At 37.1% G+C, this 19687-nt stretch overlaps 1 protein-coding gene across 1 annotated transcript in view; it reads right to left on the bottom strand.

The window, feature by feature from the left end:
- Positions 1–19687, bottom strand: part of LOC107672860 (teneurin-1-like) — a 110654-nt gene that overhangs the window by 59001 nt on the left and 31966 nt on the right. Inside the window, 4 exon segments of the mRNA XM_016466238.1 lie at positions 1225–1374; positions 7316–7371; positions 12460–12615; positions 17466–17703. Of these exon segments, the coding sequence (XP_016321724.1) occupies positions 1225–1374; positions 7316–7371; positions 12460–12615; positions 17466–17703 (600 nt within the window).

Genomic DNA, 19687 nt, shown 5'->3' with positions numbered 1-19687 from the left:
AGATGTAAAAAGAAAAAAAAAAAAAAAAAAAAACTGGGCTAGTGCAGCCTAGTGGTCAAAGATCTGTGCTAGACAAACAAAAAAATTGCAGGTCTGAGCCCTGTAAGGGCAATCCTTGAACTACGATCACTGTGCCCTTGAGCAAGACGCTTAACACCTGAGGTAAGTTGCTCCAGGGGGAACATCCTTGCATCATAACATGAAGACATCAGGTAGAAGTCGCTGAAACAATGTCGGCTAAAGAGCCCCTATAACAAAACCTGTCTACTTTCTTGTCCTAAAATATGACTACCAAAAAAACGGACTATATTTTATTTCATTAAATATGGATGGAACAACATAATGTGTAAAAACAAATATTAAAAAGGCTATATTGATAGAGTGAAGATTTAGAGGAACGACAACAGTAATTGAAGACAAGAAAGTAGCTACAGTATAAAGCAATTTGTCACAATTTACAAATACATTTTACTATAGCAATAAATAAACAAACAAATAAAATAAATGATGTTCTCTTGAACTAAATATTAAGCAGCACAAATAACAAATGTTTTAATCATTGATAATTATAAGAAGAAACATTTCCTGAGCTCCAGATTAGCATATTAGAATTATTTCTGAAGGATCATGAGACACTGAAAACTACAGCATTGCAATCACAGGAATAAATTACATTTTAAAATATATTAATATAATACTTAAATTGCAATAATAACTTGTAATAGAATAATCACTTCAGGACTTCAGGATTACTTTTGGCATTTCTTAACCTCCTGTAATATTTATATTTTAGTATATGAATGCACATCTTGGAGCTAATTCCCAGGTATATACTCTGCCCTACCACTTGATCGAAGTTGTGCAGATATATATTCTATTCTACTTGATTCTATTCTATGGACACGGCAAAACAAACTCAAATAAACAAGGACACTTTCTTTAATTTGCACTTTATCAAATTATACAGATACAAACACACCTCACACTTAAAAAATGACCTCATAATCTCAGCGGTTATCTGAGAGAAAATAATTTACTGTTGTGTACTGCCATTAATTAAATGGCAAATAAACTCTGAATGAATACACACACACACCCTCTCTTGGCTCCTGCTTTAGGCAAAGACCTGACATATAGACACATTGTGTGAAACAATGAATTGATATCACACTGTATAGAAACCTTATATTAGATGACTTCAGTAGCACACACACACACACACACCTGGCTGTGTAGTGTTGAGTCCTGGCAGGTGGACGGGAGTGAAGGTGAAATCGGCTCCCGGTAGAGGCAGATCATCTTTACTCATACCATTCTCATAAAGCTCTCCTTCCACTCGCTTCAGATGCCACGGCAACCCCAGCAGATGAACGACTGCAAAACGACAGAATGATAGATAAATGGAACGATAAGACAGATAGATAGATAGATAGATAGGATTTACTTTGTAAAAGAAAGACAAAATTGCATGTTAATTGTGCATCGAAAATTAGAATTGGAATACTGTATTACGCATTATTCAATATATTACCATTGTCATAGTCTCCAGCTATGTTTTTTTTTTTTTTTTTAACTTTTATGTGAACAAGTGCGTGCGCACACATACATTTACGGTCTTCTCTTATCCCCTCATCTCTTGAATGTGTGTGAAACGCTGCATAGGATTCTGGGAGTGGAATATAAATCGCTCAGGTGGCATTTTATGATCTCCCAGCAGTGAAAGGCCTTTGGCGCATGGTAATGACCTCATCCTAATTACAGCCAATAAAAAGGACAAACTCTCATTCTGCTCACCTCAGGGCCCCCGATACCAGCTATCTCATCACGCAGTTTCCCTCTCTCTCTTTCTCCTGAGCGTGTGTGTGTGGGATTTCAGTCGATCAGGGAAATGAGGTGAGAAGATATACTGACGACGAGTTCTGGAACGGCGAGTGAGAATCAGGTTATTCTCCCTCTCATTCCCTCACACACACACACTATAGCTGCCATTGGCTAAATGACAGATCACCCCAAGCACTGCGGATCAGCTTTAACTCAGAAACGCACAGGGTCCAGAGTTCAGTATGAGAATGGACACAAGATATTACTCTATGGTCACATTTGAAATTAACATGTTTTCGGAGATCGGCACACAGTCGGATAGCACATTGTGATTGATACCAATTTTAGAGGTGGTCAAGGACAGATCCTGACATAACTAAAGTAATACAGATGTTGCACAACAAATAACCTGCCACTCTGATGGCCTGGGATATAATTTTTTGTGTAGTTTTATCCATCCATAAAATATTATAACACTTTGTATCTTTAATGTGACACTGATATCATAACTTCTGTGGTAACCAGGCACTGCATTGCACCTTTTTCTTTTTATTTCGCTATCAAAATGTGAAAAAGACAACAGATACCGCACTCTTGCGATCTGCTCTCCCAATTTAATGAACAATATTCCATTAATTATTTCTCTGAACTACACTCAGAATCACTTGTTTCTCTCCTCAGATCCTTACTCATGTCTCTCTCCTGGTTGCAAGGGTGCTTAAACACTTTTTCTTCACTTGTAATCTCTATTTAACATCCTTAAGTGTGAAAATGATTCTGAAGTATAACAGTGCACATACATGCATCACCGGTGAATTCTGTCATGTTTCCTTTTGTGTGAAAGTAATAGAAATTCCCACCACAGTGTCATTTTCACCATCTCCAATTATGTTCTGGGTTTGATAGCAGTCAGTGTGGTGTAGCTGACACCACAAAATAAATGAATAAATAAATTTCACACAATAAATAGTAAAATGGTTAAATGCTAAAGATGTAAAAATAAATAAATAAATAAATTGTTGAATATTTTTTTATTATTTTACTATGTTTCGATCAGTATCATCTTTATGTGGGATTTTCATATTTTAAGAAAGTCTGGCTATTTGACCAGGGTAGAACAATAAAACATTGTAAAAAGCTTCCATTAAAGTTTTTAATATTGGTTGAAGTTCAAGAGAAAGTTGAGTGTCATTAAAATTAATTATTTACCCAGTTTATTATAAGAAAATAATTCATTTTCATACAACAAATGTATAATTTTATAATATAGTGTAAGAATTATATTATGTTTAACATTTTATATATAATATTACCTAAACATTTTTCGCTTTTTAATTTTTTTTCATTGTTTAGATCATCCCATTTGTCAACAGGTAATTATATGTTTTTCAGAGATTTTCATATTTTATGAATAAAAGTCTTGGTCTATGGCAAGGGTTAACCATTTAAACATGGTAAGAGTTTTCAAGACAGTTTTTATGTGACATTCATAAAGCAAAGAAAAAGGCATGTTAAAAAAACAGGGACACAAGGTTAAATTCATTATTTACCCAATTCATTAAGAGTTAGAGAGCTTCACACAGGACAAGAGAAAGGAGGTGGGTGAGATTGACAGAAAAGAAATTGATAGATGGCCAGATCGATGACATCCCAAAGCTTTCCATAGGTGTGTGTGCGTGAGCGAGAGCTGTCCTGTGTGCATGTGTGTGTACGGGATCACAAAGCTCTTTAAAGGTGCACGTCTAGAAGGTCTCATAAATTCCACGGAGGCCACATTTCTTTCCTCCACAGGACTCAGAGCCTTGAACGGCAAACATCGATCCCTTAAAACCTCTAACCTCTCCGCTAGTTCTCTCTTTACAACCGCTAATGAAGAGAAAAATCTCTGTCTCGCCCCTTCTCTCTCTCTCTCTGCCATTTTTCTCTCTGACCCTTCTCCCCCACTTTTCTCTCGACAAGATGGACTACTGGGAAGGATTCAGAAAGTGAGCGAGAAATAGAAAGCAAGAAGGACACCATTTATCAAGGCTTTTGTTAAATCAACAGATTTTAACATGATTTGTAGAGCACCCGACAGAGCTGGAAACATACAACACTGACTACGAGACGTGTCGCGCGCGTGTGCCCATGCATGAGAAAAAAAAGAGAGAGAGAGATAAAGAGAAAGACAAAGAGGCGCATTTCACAGGAAAGGACTGAGAGCTGTTCACTAGACAAAAGTCCCACATACATCAAAGCCGGCTTTAACCTTGATGCTGAATAGCAGACTGCCCTGAGACTGAGAAATGGTTAAGCTCTCTGAGTTTACTGTCACGCCACAGTTTGTTAATATCCTCGGCTAGGAAGCTGGCCTAAAAGAAATGGATTCGTTTATTGTGTGTCCTGGCTATCGGTCAATGAGAACAATGAGCTTTTGTGGGCTGGCCGCTGTGGCGGCGAGTCAATGTTGAAAAAGGCACAAGCTCCGCATCCGGGCAAAAACCCGATCCCCCTCAGGACATCTAGAGAGAATGGTCTGGAAGATATTGAATTAGGGGATGTAACGGGCAGGAGGCGGACGTTTTCGCATCCAGCTGCTGTTCTGAGATGATGGAAATGTTGTTTAGATGAGTAATGCTGTAGACGGGCGGTTCAGGTTAAATTAATAGAGCAGTTATGAGGCTGGGCGGACAGCCTCTGAGGGAGGGGCTTACTGCCAATGACAGGAGAGGAGAGTTTGTGGGAATTGATCGCCGCTTGTTGAGATGATGTAAAAATGCTTCGCGTGAACATTCCGCCGGCTCGTATTTCCAGAGGACGCCACCGTAGCCTGACCTCGACACTTTGCCCAATGGAGATAACTCCTTGACTTTAAAGTGAAGACACAAGACAAATGTTTTAAGGAGAAGATAAGGCCTTTCTCCTCCAGAGGAGAAGATAAACCCTCCCTTTTAGTAAGGAGAGAACATAGACGCCTCGTTCTTGAAGAAAAAGAAAAAAAAACTCTTCCTATCTTTAAGGACTGAGATGATTGCTAGTATAAATCTGTCATTTTCTTCATATTTATGGAAAACTTGAATGGAGGTGACTGAATGCAAAAAAAAAGAAAGGACGATCTTTGATGACTGGAAAGACTGTCAATCAAATTTCTCTTCTCAAATTTTAGCCCTCTTCCTTTTCTTATGTAAGACAGCTTCACTAAATCATTGAAAAGTATAAATAAACATGGAAGGAAGGAAAAAAAATAAAACATTAAATGGCTAAAAAATGAATCATAATTCATTTGAAGCAAAACTTAAGATCTGTCGTCATTGTAACCTGGTTTAAAATAGTTAAATATTACAAGAAATATGAATGGAGAGATACTTATTATATAAACTACTGAAATCGTTACATGAAGACTTACATGACACACATACTCATGAAATACCTTAAAAAGCCACACACAGACCTCAGGCTAACACTCAATTATATTATGGTTTTATGTAGAGGAACAGAAAATCAAAGCCTGAAATCACAAAACATCTACTTACCAAACATGATCCCAACACAATCAATAACAACAATGTAAATAAAACTGGCAAACAAATGCAATTATATTAATTATTTATGCCCCAGTGCATGCTGGGAAGAGGGCAAATGGGCAAACCACAAAACCCTTTTCCCGTGTAGGCCTATTCTAGTGTTTCAGTTTTAGGAGGGGCTCAGCCCACTACCTGATAATGAGCTGAACTGGTTCAGAAGAAAACATCTGTGTAAAGTGTGAGAAATCACAAGTTAGAATCTTTTTCGACTGACGACTTTAAACAAGAAAAGAAATAAATGAAACTACATCTGTGAGTCAATTTAAAGTATGCATATCAGTAACTGTGGTACATCTTATTTTGTGATTTCACTGGAACGGAGAGCATTTAGATTTTTAGAGAAATGAAATGTCGACTATATGAGGCTGAACATCATCCTATGTCACTTAGGATAGGAAGGATAATACTTCAGTGCTTCCGTTTTATAATTCAAAAAGAACTTCAACTTTAACGTTTTTTTTAACAGCCATTAAGGGGATTATTCAGAGTAAAATAGATCCTCAGATAAATACTTCTGTTTTCAGTAAACGTGGAAAGCGTACACACACACATATATATATATATATATATATATATATATATATGTGTGTGTGTACGCTTTCCACGTTTATATATATATGTGTGTGTGTGTGTGTGTGTGTGTGTGTGTGTGTGTGTGTGTGTGCGCGTGTGTGTATTTCTCTATTCAAATGCTCTTTATTCCAGTGAAATCACAAAATAAGATGCACCATAGTTGCATTCAATAATTTTAACAAAATAAGTGGGATCATAACAATTGCATGATGTATTTCGCATAACAAATATTTATGAGCATCTTCTGCATACATATAAAACAGTAATGGTAAAAATATTACACTGTGATAAAAACACTGCATCAAGATGCATTACTTGAGCATTACTTTAATAGGGAGTAAACAAACAAAAAACAAAACACACACTACAATAATTAAGTAAATCTCTGGTCATTTTTCCAACATTACTTGTCAGCACCTATCACACCAAAAAATTGATGTCTCTGCGCAGCCCCAGATGATTTCCTCCAAATTACAATAGCATCAATTAATAATTTCAGGAGTGGTAAAAGCTTTGTATTTTTTGTATTTAATTATCTGAGCCAGAAGCACAACCATCTAAACCCAGGATGAGAAGCAAAGCACAGGAGAGATCCTAAACTGTGGGTTTCTTCAGTGCACCCAGAGCACTGTACATCACCCTGGTTCAAAGGAGCCTGCTAAATGACAAGTGACTGCTGCTGATAAAAGCTGACTGTGAACTGACGAATGCAAATGAAGTGGAATTAATCTGCGAATGCATACTCTCATTCATTTCCACACACACCAGGCAGAAGCTGGCAGATAAAAGGAGAAAAATACGCAAAATGGGGATGAGATGCCTGTCAAAAGGTGCATCAAAAGATGATGCGTGTCATTATTTTGATGCTAAAACACCTTCTATCCCAGCTTGATCTACAGATTCCATGAATTATAATTCAATTATTATGCAGAATTTACACACTTCACTCTCGAGTAGAACTTTTAAGCAAAAATTACAACTGAAACCTCTGACTGAAATTAAACCCTTTCCTATTCAGGCATGCAGCACAACTCCTTGCCAAAGCTCACTTGACCGGACTACTGTAATGCTCTTTCAGCCACAATCAAACCTCTGCGAATGATTCAGAATGCGGCAGTGCATCTGGTTTTCAATGAACCTAAGAGATCACATGTTATGTCTCTCTTTGTCTCACTCCACAAGCTGTCAGTTGCTGCCTGCATCAAGTTCAAGACTCTCACCAGATCTGCAACTTCCTACCTCCTCTCACTTCTGTAAATCAATGTTCCCTCCAGATATCTGCAGTCGATGAGAGAGAGTCGTAGTACCAGCACAAAGAGGTGCAGAATAACTCTCTCGAACCATCACATTCAATATACCTTGATGGTGGGATGATCTTCTCCATCGGACACCATCAGAAGAGCTGAATCCCTCTCTACCTCCAAAGAAACAACTCACAACCGTTAATGGAAAAAACCTCTCTATTCTCTACCCTCTTACTTATATCTCTGTAATAGCTTGTACTTTGTACTCTTCTGAGCAATTTTGAAACTTTTTATTGTGGCACTTTTCAAAAGCGTCTACTAAATGAATAAATGCAAATCTCAATTGTTTCTCCTAGAAGCAATTAGATTAAATGGAAAGCAAAATGAGAGAGAGAGAGAGATTTTTCTTCGGAGAGAAAGTAAAAAGTACCCTCGTAATCTCATATGTGTCCCCTCTAGAGATCTCAACTACATCTCACTTGAGATTCAGATTTGCCAAGATCCCAAAATCTGCAACTGAAAGTCAGAGATTTCAATAAGAACTCAAACATTTTTATCTAATTCTTCCAGACCAAATATTCTGAGCTATGCAATTCAACGATCTTTCTTTTTATTCATTATTTTGTTATAGCTGTTGTATGATCTTTGAATAATATCGGTCTTTAAACGCAATACATTTAAAGTGTACCTGAAGTATACTAGCAATAGTTCCACTTTAGCACAATCAAATATACTTCAGTATGTCTTTAGTTGGACTTCAGCATTATTTCCACACAATTAAAGTAAATTAAGAACAAAAATAGTCGTTCCAATTTAGCAGACTTTAAGTATATCAGTTTAGTATACCACAAGTACAATTGCAGGGTATTTTATGTATATATTATGTACAGTAAATGTATCTGTAGTATACTTAACACAAAATAAATTGTATTTCAAATACATTTTAGCATATTTATTTTTCACTAGGGACACACTGTGAAAAATGTATATTCATTTTGAGATTTGCTAAAGATTAAATTGAACAATTTTAAGAAAAAAAAAGAGTTAGATGGTGACTAAGGTCATCAAAACGTAAAAATAAGGGGAAATGAGCATGCAAAATATACTGAATAAACAATATAGTATTGCAATATTGTTGGTCCCTATTAAAAAGGCAGAAAACATCTGGCATTAAATATGCAGAAACATCCCAAAGCAGAAAAAAATGAAGCAGAGATAAAGCTTTATCTGATGAAACTCCTCTCATCTTGTTTTCTCACGCACAGACTAACATGTTAATGAAGTCATCCAATCACTCTAAATGAGCTGTAACCAAAGGACCTTAAAACAGCTTCACCTCTCAACCTGTTTAATTGTTTTAAGTACAGGCTTTAGAAACGCCCGTTTATTTGGATAGATCCCTGTGACAACTGGCATTTCACTCACAAAGACAATCACATATACAAATGCAAGGGTATATGTGTTCTCTGAACAACATGTCTTCCTTTCCATCAGTTAAAACCCCCCACTGCTTAGGCCTAAGGGTGTGTCTTTCTCCTCTGGAAACAAACATGCAAACACAAACAGATACACAAAAAAAGCAACTGTTTGATTTCTTCCCTTTTAAGGCAAATGGCAGAAAGCAGCTCTGCAGAGTGGGGGCTTGTGGGTTCCAGAGGTTTTTTTCCATTGATCTAGTGTTTTGATCATAAAAGACACATTATGATCCATAAACATGCATCCATTTTCAACCGCTTTTGAAGCCATGAAGTCCTTTTCACATCTTCAAATTAGTAAAATTGCATTAGTAAAATTGAAAACTAGGACAGTCACTAATTAATCAAACTATTTGTATATCTATATTTGCTGTGAAAATCCTTTAAAGGATGATTAAAAGACATTACATTATTATGAAAGATGAAAGCACTGAATAGCCCTGAAGCATTCAACTGAGACTGACAGCTCTAGCTGAAACATGTATATGCGTGTGCACATATAGATCACATATGTGGCTGCTGTATTATGCATGTTTCAGGTAGAAGGAAACATCAGGAACAGCAAGTGTGTATAAAGTGAAAATGAATAATACAGCAGCAGATGCTAGATTCATCAGAGTGAGAACTACTCCCACACTCATCCTCATATGTCTACTGCTTCCTGCTGCATGACATTTTTTGCTTTTAATGTTGTGTATGCCCTGCCCTGCCTTCTCCTATAATGCCACACCCAGTCTAAGCTTGCCACGCCCATCAACATCCTGCCTCACCTCATTCCGTCCTGCCAAGCTCCATCTACTCCAGTCCTGCACTGCTCCATCATTAACCAGTGGATTTTTATCACTATTAGATTCAGTAAATCCACATCCATTAAAAAGAATTTGTGGAATAAATGAGGTTGTCCAGTTCATCTCTAAAGCCAGTCGTTTAGTCACATAAGCCAGGGGGTTTTCAAAGTTTGATGCCAAGGACCCTTTTGGAGAATCAAGTGGAGGAGAGTTCACTTTATTTTTCTCTATTGTTTATTTGGTGAAGCAGGTTTAAAGGAATCACATAAAGAGAGATCGAATTTTCCTTGATCTTTTGAAATAAGAGTTCAATGCACTGTAATAAAATAATAAAGAAACTTTTAGAACTCAAAACTTCCTCCACAGTTCAAAAATACCATATATTGTAATTCAGCGATAAAAACGGCTCATCCTGAAATCCTTGGATGTGATGGCAGAAACATTAACATATAACCACCCACCTTTCATCAGCAATGCCTATTAGTGTATATACAGTATTATGCCAAATGTAAATCATTACAACAACAAGATCTGCTCATTTCATTCTGTCGTGTCACAGTGTAAAGCAGGCTTTGCTAAAAGGCTGTCTAAAATGCTTCCTTATAGTTAAAACTAAATTATGACTCACACACACACACACACACACACACACAAATTTGAAACTACAATATTATCTTTGATTTCTGACATCTCTTCTGACAGATTTTGAAGCCACTTTAGCACAATAAATCAGGATAATTAAAGCCTAGGCTGATGTGGCTGTACATTTTACCTTTTGTGCTGACATTCTTAGTTTGGATAGATGGAGGTTCTTCTCGCTGAAACCATCTTACTTAGTCCCCTGGATACTATCAGCTATCTGGGTCATTGCACTCATACAAAAACAGCTCCCATTTATCCCTCCGAAGCGAGCAACGCACACCCACAGACACCTACCTTTGACACACACCCAAAAAACTCACACACGTAATAAAATCTTTGGTGCGCCGCTCTGTTATTATGGGGCAAGGCATCATGACGTTCAGAAAATAAGTATAATGTCTAAAAGTCTAAAAGCCACACACACACACAAATTCACTCAATGCCTTTGATACATTTTCATCAACAATTATTGATTGCCTCTCTCTCTCTGTCCCTGCAGGGTCCTTGACTCAATTAGGGCATAACAAAAACACACACACATTCACACCCTACTTAATGTCTTCATAGAGTGTGCAAATCTGGTAGCTAACGTGTGCTTGTTAAAGTAAAAATGGTGGTGGGGCCAGACGATACAGCCTCATTAAATTCATTCAATTAAATATACACACAGACCAATTAAAACCCTTCTCTTAGGATAAACACCCTATTAAAACATCTGACCTTAATCTAAACGGTGAACTCCATACTGTCCCTTATTCTTTCCCTAATGATAATTATATACTCGCACCTGAACAGAATTCAGCAAAAAGCTCTAATGATTTAACTTCCTTTAAAGTCCATCATCCATAAAATTACACACATCTCACCCCGTGTTTTTTTTAAATATTAAGACTAATTTGATAATGCTTTTAGCTACCAATATTAGACTCAGCTCCAGTTAACAATCTGTACTGTATTTAAAGGAATACTGCAGGTTATATACAAGCACTAGATTAAAAAAAGTATATTTTTATAAGATAAAATAAAATAAATAATAAATATAACTTATGACAACAAGGTTTTTGTTTTTGCTCCGGTCCACAGATTTTTCCCAATAATCAATGTAGAAAGCCGTAATGGATGCCTACTTATAACCTGAAGATTTAGTGGAGAATTATATTGCCCTGATCCTAACATTAACCTAAAAGACAATGGGACATTTCAGATCGGATATTTACGATACGCCTACTGGCCAATTAAATTAGACTTCAGCACCGGCACACAACACAGTCACGTTTTCAGTTACCATGTTTTATGGATCCTTTTCTTCTCATCGTTGATGCTTTTACTCGACAGGACCAAAGTTTTTGTTCAGTATGTGAAGATAATGCGGATTCATTCTTTCTTTATGTTCCTCTTTATCTTTATTCCCTTTATCCCTTTGCTTCCCTTCATTTGCCCAGAAAATGAACTGAGAACACATTTAGATTGTTAGATAAGAATGAAAGCCAAGAGACAATGCAGACGGATTGCATCTATTTAGACAGGGTGCCACTAACGATGGGGTGAAAGATGGCCATATGATCATTAACGGCACATCTCCAGAGCACACACACACACACACACACACACACACACACACACATCTAGCAAACCCTTTCTCTGGCATGAATGATGAAAAAAATGACAACATTTAAAAAATTAACATCATCCGCAGAATGTAGGAAAACCCAAATTCACTTAAAAATGCTGTGTTCAATATTCATCCGCTGACCTGCAGTGCAAATTGTGTTTAGCAAAATAACAATAATAATAATAATAATAATACACATCATTCAAAAGTTTGGACGAGTACAATTTTTTAAAAGAAATTAATACTTTTTTTTTAAACAAGGATGCATCAAACTGATCAGATGGGACAGTAAAGACAATTATAATGCTACAAAACATTTCTATTTCAAATAAATGCATTTTTTTATTTCTATTTATTAAGGAATCCTGATGATTTTCGCACAAATGTAAGGCAGTACAACTGTTTTCTTTGTTTGTTTGTTTTTTCAGCATTGACAACAATCATTGAAAATAATTCCATTTGCGCTCTGTTATTGTATATATACAAAAATGAGTTGTTCTGTGGGAAGCCATAATTCCAAATGGAATGTGTTCAGAACAGATATACACATTGTAGAACAGAAATGAACATCACAAATGTCAGATTCTCAAGAAGTCATTATAACCTGTTTGGGAATTGCAGAGGTCCTCGTTTCATTAGCGAGAAACACATGATTAGTGTTTAAGAGGCTGCCGTGTGAACTTCTGACCAGAAACTTTATTAACTGCAGCCTTTCAAGCGTTAATGGATGAAACCTTTTACCCTAATGTTTTTCTGTAAAAGAGCGGTCTGGAGAGGGTGGTTCTGGGTAGAGGCCTCGGAGGCGGCGAATACACCGTGCTGGACGTCAGAGGGTAATTCTGATTGGCCGCGTTGAAAATGGTAGACGAACCTGAACTATGCTTGAACAGGAAGTGCCTGTAAAGGAAAGGAATTTGATTTGTCAATCGATTACATTACGAATACCTCAAAAAACAAATCACACCTGGAAGGCGGAGTCAAAGAGAGACAGAGAGAGTAAGAGATGGAGTGAAAAAAAAGAGAAAGGTGCGATCGGAGCGTGTGATCACTCTCGCTTGCTTTGGTTACTAATTGGAGTCATTTGCTCTCATGCACGTGCATTTAATTACAGATATTTAGCACCAGAGATTAATGAGCCATTATTAATAGATAACATCCTTTAGATTAATTATGATATTAATTACACAGAGGAGTCCATTCTTAGAGTAATTAAAAGGTGCCTACTTAAAAACAATTTCCAATATCTTGCAACTATCAGTAATGTTACAATGGTGGGCAGTTACCAAATAAAAACAAACTAACTCAATAAATTGTATATTAAGATTTCAAGTGGAATTTATATAAATATATGGGCAATATTTTTATATTTTAGGTGTACACTGTAATTTCTCTCTACCATTCGAACCATCTTTTCGCTTTCTTGAAATTCACTGAAACAGTCCTTTGGTGTGTAAAAATAAAATGAAGTAATTTTAGAAATTTTATAACATAGTCTCTTAATTAATATGTGATTACAAAAACTTGATGCATAACAATTTTATAAGAATTAGAAAAAAAAGTACATCATGTCACAATGCAGGACACCTGAGTTCTTAAAGCCCTTGTAGTTATTCTTTCACTTTAAAACCAAAAGCTCCCTTTTTTTATCCTGACATGCGGCTAGATCGGTTAGTCTGTGAGGCACATGGGCGCAGAAACATGGCCGTTTAGTCGTGTCATCACGATGACAGACAGATTGACAGATAGCCATGGGGAAATTGGCTACAGCTTTTAGGTTAAAAGCCCAAAGGCAACAGAAGACAGATCTTCAAATTCCCAAGATACACATGGATTCTCAACAGCAATTGATCTCTTTGCAACATCAGCTAGAGCTGGACCGGGGTAAATGTGTGCAACTCTTCCAAAGACACAAAGGATCAATCAATAAAAAGGACCAAAATCATTGAAAGGTAGATCAGTCTAAACACATTTACAAGTTCATATGCTGATGAGACCAAAAAAGCATGATGACATCAATACGGACCGAAGATGATGGTGAAAAACTGAACACACACACACACACACACACACACACACACACACACACACACACGCGCGTCTCTGTTTATATTATAATGGAGACTACCCATCTGTTGTTCTTTAAATTAAGTTAATTACTACTCCCAAAACAAAACTGCACCCCAACACGCAGCTTTTGGCATTTTTCGATTTTTATTGAAACACTGTTTAGTCTATTTATGGTGTTGTTTTCATTGTTGTGTCTTCCCAAAGGTCCCCGCAAAATAGGTCGTTTCAGGTTTTACTATATTTCTGGGGACCTTTGGGCCCTACAAAGTTAGCAAAACCTGACCGCGATTACATGAGGAGACTCACAAAACCACTGTACATAAAAATACAATTATGGCTGACAACAGATGAACAATTTTAATAAAATGTAATACATTTTGTGCAGATGGGATAATTAATTGGATAGATCATGAAAAATATTGGATACATCAATTAATTGGATATCATAATAAGAAATATTGTTGAGGCATTGCAAAAAGTGCCATTAGATGGACATATATTGTCTATTTTTTCATATCAATCAGTTTAGCAAACTTCAGTTTGTCAGTGTCAAATAGGTGTAATTTTTTAAAACACATTTATAGTTTTATATAATTCATTGTATGAAATGAATGTGTTAAATTAGCAATCCTAATAAAAAAAAATTTCTGCCAAGGGATACAAATGTCGAAATGTAAAGAAAAGAGCAGATACTCTTTCAGGGTCAAATATACACCCAGAAACACACAAGCAAGTTTTGGTTATTTGTTTAGAGTGTCTTACAGGGATGCCGTACAAAGCCCTGAAAGGAGCGTTTAAATGAGCATGCAATGGTAAAATGAGGCTTGAGACTGAGAGAAAAATTACAGTTTACCTCAGCCATTAAAAGAGAAAGTTAATTTCACACTTAGACACGCAGAACTAATCCTGTCTTTATTTACTGTAGAATAAATAAATAACAATTAACACTCACAAAACAAAGTGAAAGAGCGAGATGAAGGTAAAAAGACAAAAAGAGAGAAAGAAAAGAGAAGGTGTGAACATGAAGGATCATAGTTTTACAAATCAGATTTCTACAGTCTCAAAATAAATTCTACTCCACTGGCTGCTTTTTCTTATTGAAATCTCAGAGCCTTGAATTTGCATGGTCAGTATGTGGCTGATTTTAATACCAAACACTCCTGAAAAACTGAAACAATCTCATAAAACAATCTCAGATTGAAATAACTCTATAGTGACAACATGGCTAATGCAAGATAAGGCATAAAAAAGTACTTTTTAATTGATTATCATGCATTTCCATTGTATGAAAAAGAGCAGCTTCGACTCGATAAACATAAATGTTTCAATATATATCATATATTAAAATATTTACTTAATATTTTAATATATGAAACATATTTATATATTAAATATCAATACATTTCAATGTATTTTTTATGTGAAAAATATCAAAAAGGTGTGCCCATCCAAAACCAAGTTGGGTACAGGTGTAGGACATTTCATATATTATTATTTTATGCACAATAACTGGGCAACTTTTTTTTTTTTTTTGGAAGTTTCATTTAAAAATCAATTAGGCACATTTGCATGGGAATGACTGTTAAAAAAATGACATACAATACATATGCAGCGTATGGTGACTGAATCAGCGAGTGTTCGGAATAATATGCTGATGGGAGTGATTCTCCTCTGTGCATTAATGTTGGTCTATTGATCCAGATTTAACTGAGAAAGTTCATTTGGGAGACAGCAACATGTCAGCAGGTATAGCCATCACCATGATGATGACACAATGACAATGTCATCGGGCGCTGGGCTCGAGCTGCTGTTTAAACCGGCCAGAATCTCTCAGGCAACCCTTTAACCTGAGGACTTTCCTGCGGCAGTTGGCAGGATTTTTCGAACCACTCTACAAAATTGGTAAATCTGCTTTTCTTTAACCCCCAAATCTCAAAGAAAACATCTGAATGGGCGACATTCGCTCTGTGCCCTGTTTCAAGCCAAAGTGAACGGCCATGGAAACTCTGTAAGCAAGTGAGGTTACATGTCTACACTCCTACTGCTGGCTTCTTTCAGACACTTCAATCTCCTTTCAACAGCATTAAGTGATGTTTGAAAAACAGGACTGGAGCTGCTGGAAAAATACGGAAGGGCTAAATTACCCAGCATTCATCGAATAGCCACAAGCATAAACATTCCATTGCTGCCTGCTGCGTGTGGAGTTTAGAAAAGGTGCCGCGGTGCTTAGTGTAGTTCAGAACACTTGAAATCTGTTATTAGGTGTTGTTTGGAGACAGCTGGATTTGTATAATGGTGGCTTTATTTCATCACAACGTGACAAAGAGCCCTACATGCTTGACCAACGTGGTAAATCATCAGAAAACAATAAACTTCTCTCCAGCTATCGGCATCAGAGCGGATATGTGACTCAGCTACGGTTGTTTGTTCAAGTTCTCAGTCTAAATAAGTTTGACCGCTACTGCCAAATTCACCTTGCTGGAAATCTAGAAAAGCCATCGTACACGCACTCATATGTATGCACACGCACGCCGCTTTCATTTTCATCAATATCTTTGGGGTTTGTGTGTGTGTAAGACAATCACCCCAGGAAGACAGCTTCATTTCCTCCCTCAAAGCAGACATGTCTATCCTTCATCATTTATTTACTCTTCCATTTCTCTCTTTCAGAAGAGTAGGTCAACCCTCAATCTTCATCTTCATCATCATATCTCTCCATCTGTCGTCCACAGACAAACACATATACTCATGCATATTCTCTTTCTCTTGAAGATTTAGACCTTCCTTTGTCTGTTTTATTATCCAGGCTTAACATTAAAAAATTAATTGGGTTTTTCTTTTGAAAGTTGCCAAACTTGGTTGCTTGAGGTTGAAAAAACAGAGTCTCTGTGTGTGTGCCAATTTTTGCGTACAAAGTGGATGAAGAACCGAGGAAAATGGCTTTACAAAACACTAAATGTCTTAATGAAAATGTTAAACTGCAGAAAGGTGAGGTTTAGATGTAGTTTAATGGGAACCAAAACATCATTTCCTCAGTATTACGCCATCGGGGTGGGGGGGGTGGGGGGCAAATAACGATTGCTAACGGTTGACTGTTACATTACAGTACATAAAATTTCACTTACCACATAAACAGAGTAAGGGGAGATGACAGAGGATGATGGCGAATGATTTGCAGATCCTGAGCACCACTGACAAACATATAATCTTGTAAAATGTGTGGTAAGTTCTGCCGCTCCAGTATAAACAGAGTATGTGCGATCGCGAATCTCGAAAGTGAAAGTGAAACTAAAAAGCAATCGAGCATTCAAAAATAGTTTCAATGCCAGGCATAATAGCGGCTCCCTGATGCCCGCAATTTATATACAGTATAATTGGCCAATGATATAACTGCGAGAGAAAATACTGAAATATATATTTTCCTCCCATCGCGTATTTATTCCCTTTAGGGGTTCCATATTACACGTCATTTTCTTTCGGAACACGGTATTGGGATGCGGCGGATTGGTGGGGGGGTTGGGGATCGCGATGCCGGCTCAACATCGTGATGTCTATCAGCCATCGGCGATGGACGATGGCATCGTCTATCGGCCCAACCCTACTCAGTATAAAACAATACAAGTCAGATGGAAAGACCCCACTACTATAGAAAAACAAATATGTATGTGTTTGTATTTCACCTGGTCTCTAGTGGTATGTTGCTGTTCAGTGCCCAGGTATTGTGCGTCTGCCCGTTGTCATCCTGTCCAGCTTTGTTCCCGGAATCCAGCGGTTGGCATCGGGCGGGAAGCGTGCTCCTCTGCACCACCTCTGGAAGGGGAGCCGGTGCTGGACGAGCGCAGGTGCACGCGTGGGGCGGTGGAGGAGGAGGGGGCAGCGGACGAAAGCTGAACTGAGCCACGGGGCTGGAAGGCAAATCTTGAAATGGAAAGATAAGAAAGAGAGAAAGAGCAAGAGAAAAAGAGATGTAATTATAATATTTAATGATAGTCTTCAAAGCGTCCATTTCCTGAGAGAGAAATGGATTCTTTTTAAAAACCGTTCCCTCATTTCTTGTACAGACTCTATTTTCTTGTCAAACTCAAAAAACCTTTGGTAACACTTCACGTTGCAGCATATATGTATAATGAATTATAAAGGCATTCTTTATGCATTTTAATGCCCTACAGCTTGTAATCATTTGTGTGGCCTCATGTATAATATATAAAAGTATAATGCATTAAAATACATAATCAGCATCCAATTTCCTGAGTTATTTAATGTGTTATCATCTGCATTATACTCTTTAAAGATGCACCCGTAAATAGGTACTGAAAGTGGCAACGAATAGAGTACAAATCTGTGTCCTTTTCCTTTTCTTATATATGTTGGATAAACTATTATCTAACAAAAAGACCAGAGATCAAAGATTACCAAAGCATGTGAAATTGTAAATAAGTTACCACAACCTGTGATTTTGGCCTGTCCCACCACACTCGTCTAGTGGTTTTTAAGTCTATCCAACAATAAAAATTATACAACAATATCAGAGTGTTGAGATAATCTGTTAAACTGATACTCAATTTATTGTTCAATCATTCCATAAAATTGTCACACCAAGAAAGTTACATCATTGGGGCCCTTTCTAAAACACAACAGGAAAACAAATAATCTCTCATTTCATTTTCTCAATTTTTACACAAATATTAGCGCATTTGTTGAGCTCAACCATTGAAGCCTATACTGTCAGTAAATATGATTAAAATTACTCAAGCAAATACTTTTCTTTTATTCGTGGGAAATATAAGCTCATCAACAACCTAAATTACAATTGACAAGTGTATGTGACCCATTAAAAATAAATGTTTTTCTTTTCAGTGGCTTAGTTTTGCATGCGCATAAACAACAGCAGAAAAACAGAATAAAATAACTAGAGGTCGATCGATTGATCAGCCGGCTGATTAATTGGCCGATTTTTGCCATTTTTTAATTAATCGGCATCGGCTGATTGTGCTGCAAATTAGGCCGATTTATAGGCAGGTGCATCTGCGGGCAGCTAAGCATTGCTGTGGAACGCCGGAGAATCTCTCTCTGGCTGCGTGACGAGAGACGGAGCAACTCACACTCTGCAGCCGCTTCTTGTTCACACACAGCTTCAGCTAATGATGGCAGGGCAAAACAGACCGTTTCGAAAGCGTAATTACATTTTACCCCACTAGAATTCATGCCAGAAAGTTATCATATTCATAAATGCAACAAGTCATTTGCATGTGAAAGTAGAAACACATGCAGTTCAGACGAAACTTCTGGGCTGATTATAACGTGCACGTTAACTTTCCTCGTGAAATGTGTGTGTAGGTCCGACAATAGCATCCACGATGTCATCGCTCGTGGCCAGTGCACTCTTAAGCAGTTATGAGCAGCAGGCTGTGTAATATGTGTGAAATCTTTTATTTTTGTTATCACTTGGCCATTTGACTTATAGCAGTGTCCAGTGTTTCCCATACATTGAGTTATTACTTCGTTGAATAAACTGATCACTGCACGTTTCAAAATTAAAATGCAGCGTTGGTGTTTTTATATGGATGTATCTTTGAAAAGAACCGACCGTCTTCAGAAAAGCTTCGGTGTCATTTTCATTTCGTCTTTCCTGTAATGCCTGATAAAGTAGCGTTTGTGAGTAGCGTATTTGATTACAGCCGTATCGGCCAACCATATCGGACAAAAAAATCAGCAGCATATATCGGCCATCGGCTGCTCTGATTTCTAAATATCGGCATCGACCAGTGAAAAACCCCTATCGGTCGACCTCTAAAAATGACATGAAAGGAATAAAATAAATAAGCCTACACAAAATATGTTTCAGTTAAATAATTAACAAATTAACAAAGCAAAAGGAAAAAAAACTCTATTTTGTTTCATT

The sequence above is a fragment of the Sinocyclocheilus anshuiensis genome, unplaced genomic scaffold, assembly GCF_001515605.1.
Source record: "Sinocyclocheilus anshuiensis isolate Anshui unplaced genomic scaffold, SAMN03320099.WGS_v1.1 scaffold681, whole genome shotgun sequence".
NCBI lineage: Eukaryota > Metazoa > Chordata > Actinopteri > Cypriniformes > Cyprinidae > Sinocyclocheilus > Sinocyclocheilus anshuiensis.
The sequence above is the reverse complement of the archived record's forward strand: the minus strand, read 5'-3'. Positions and strand labels throughout refer to the sequence as shown.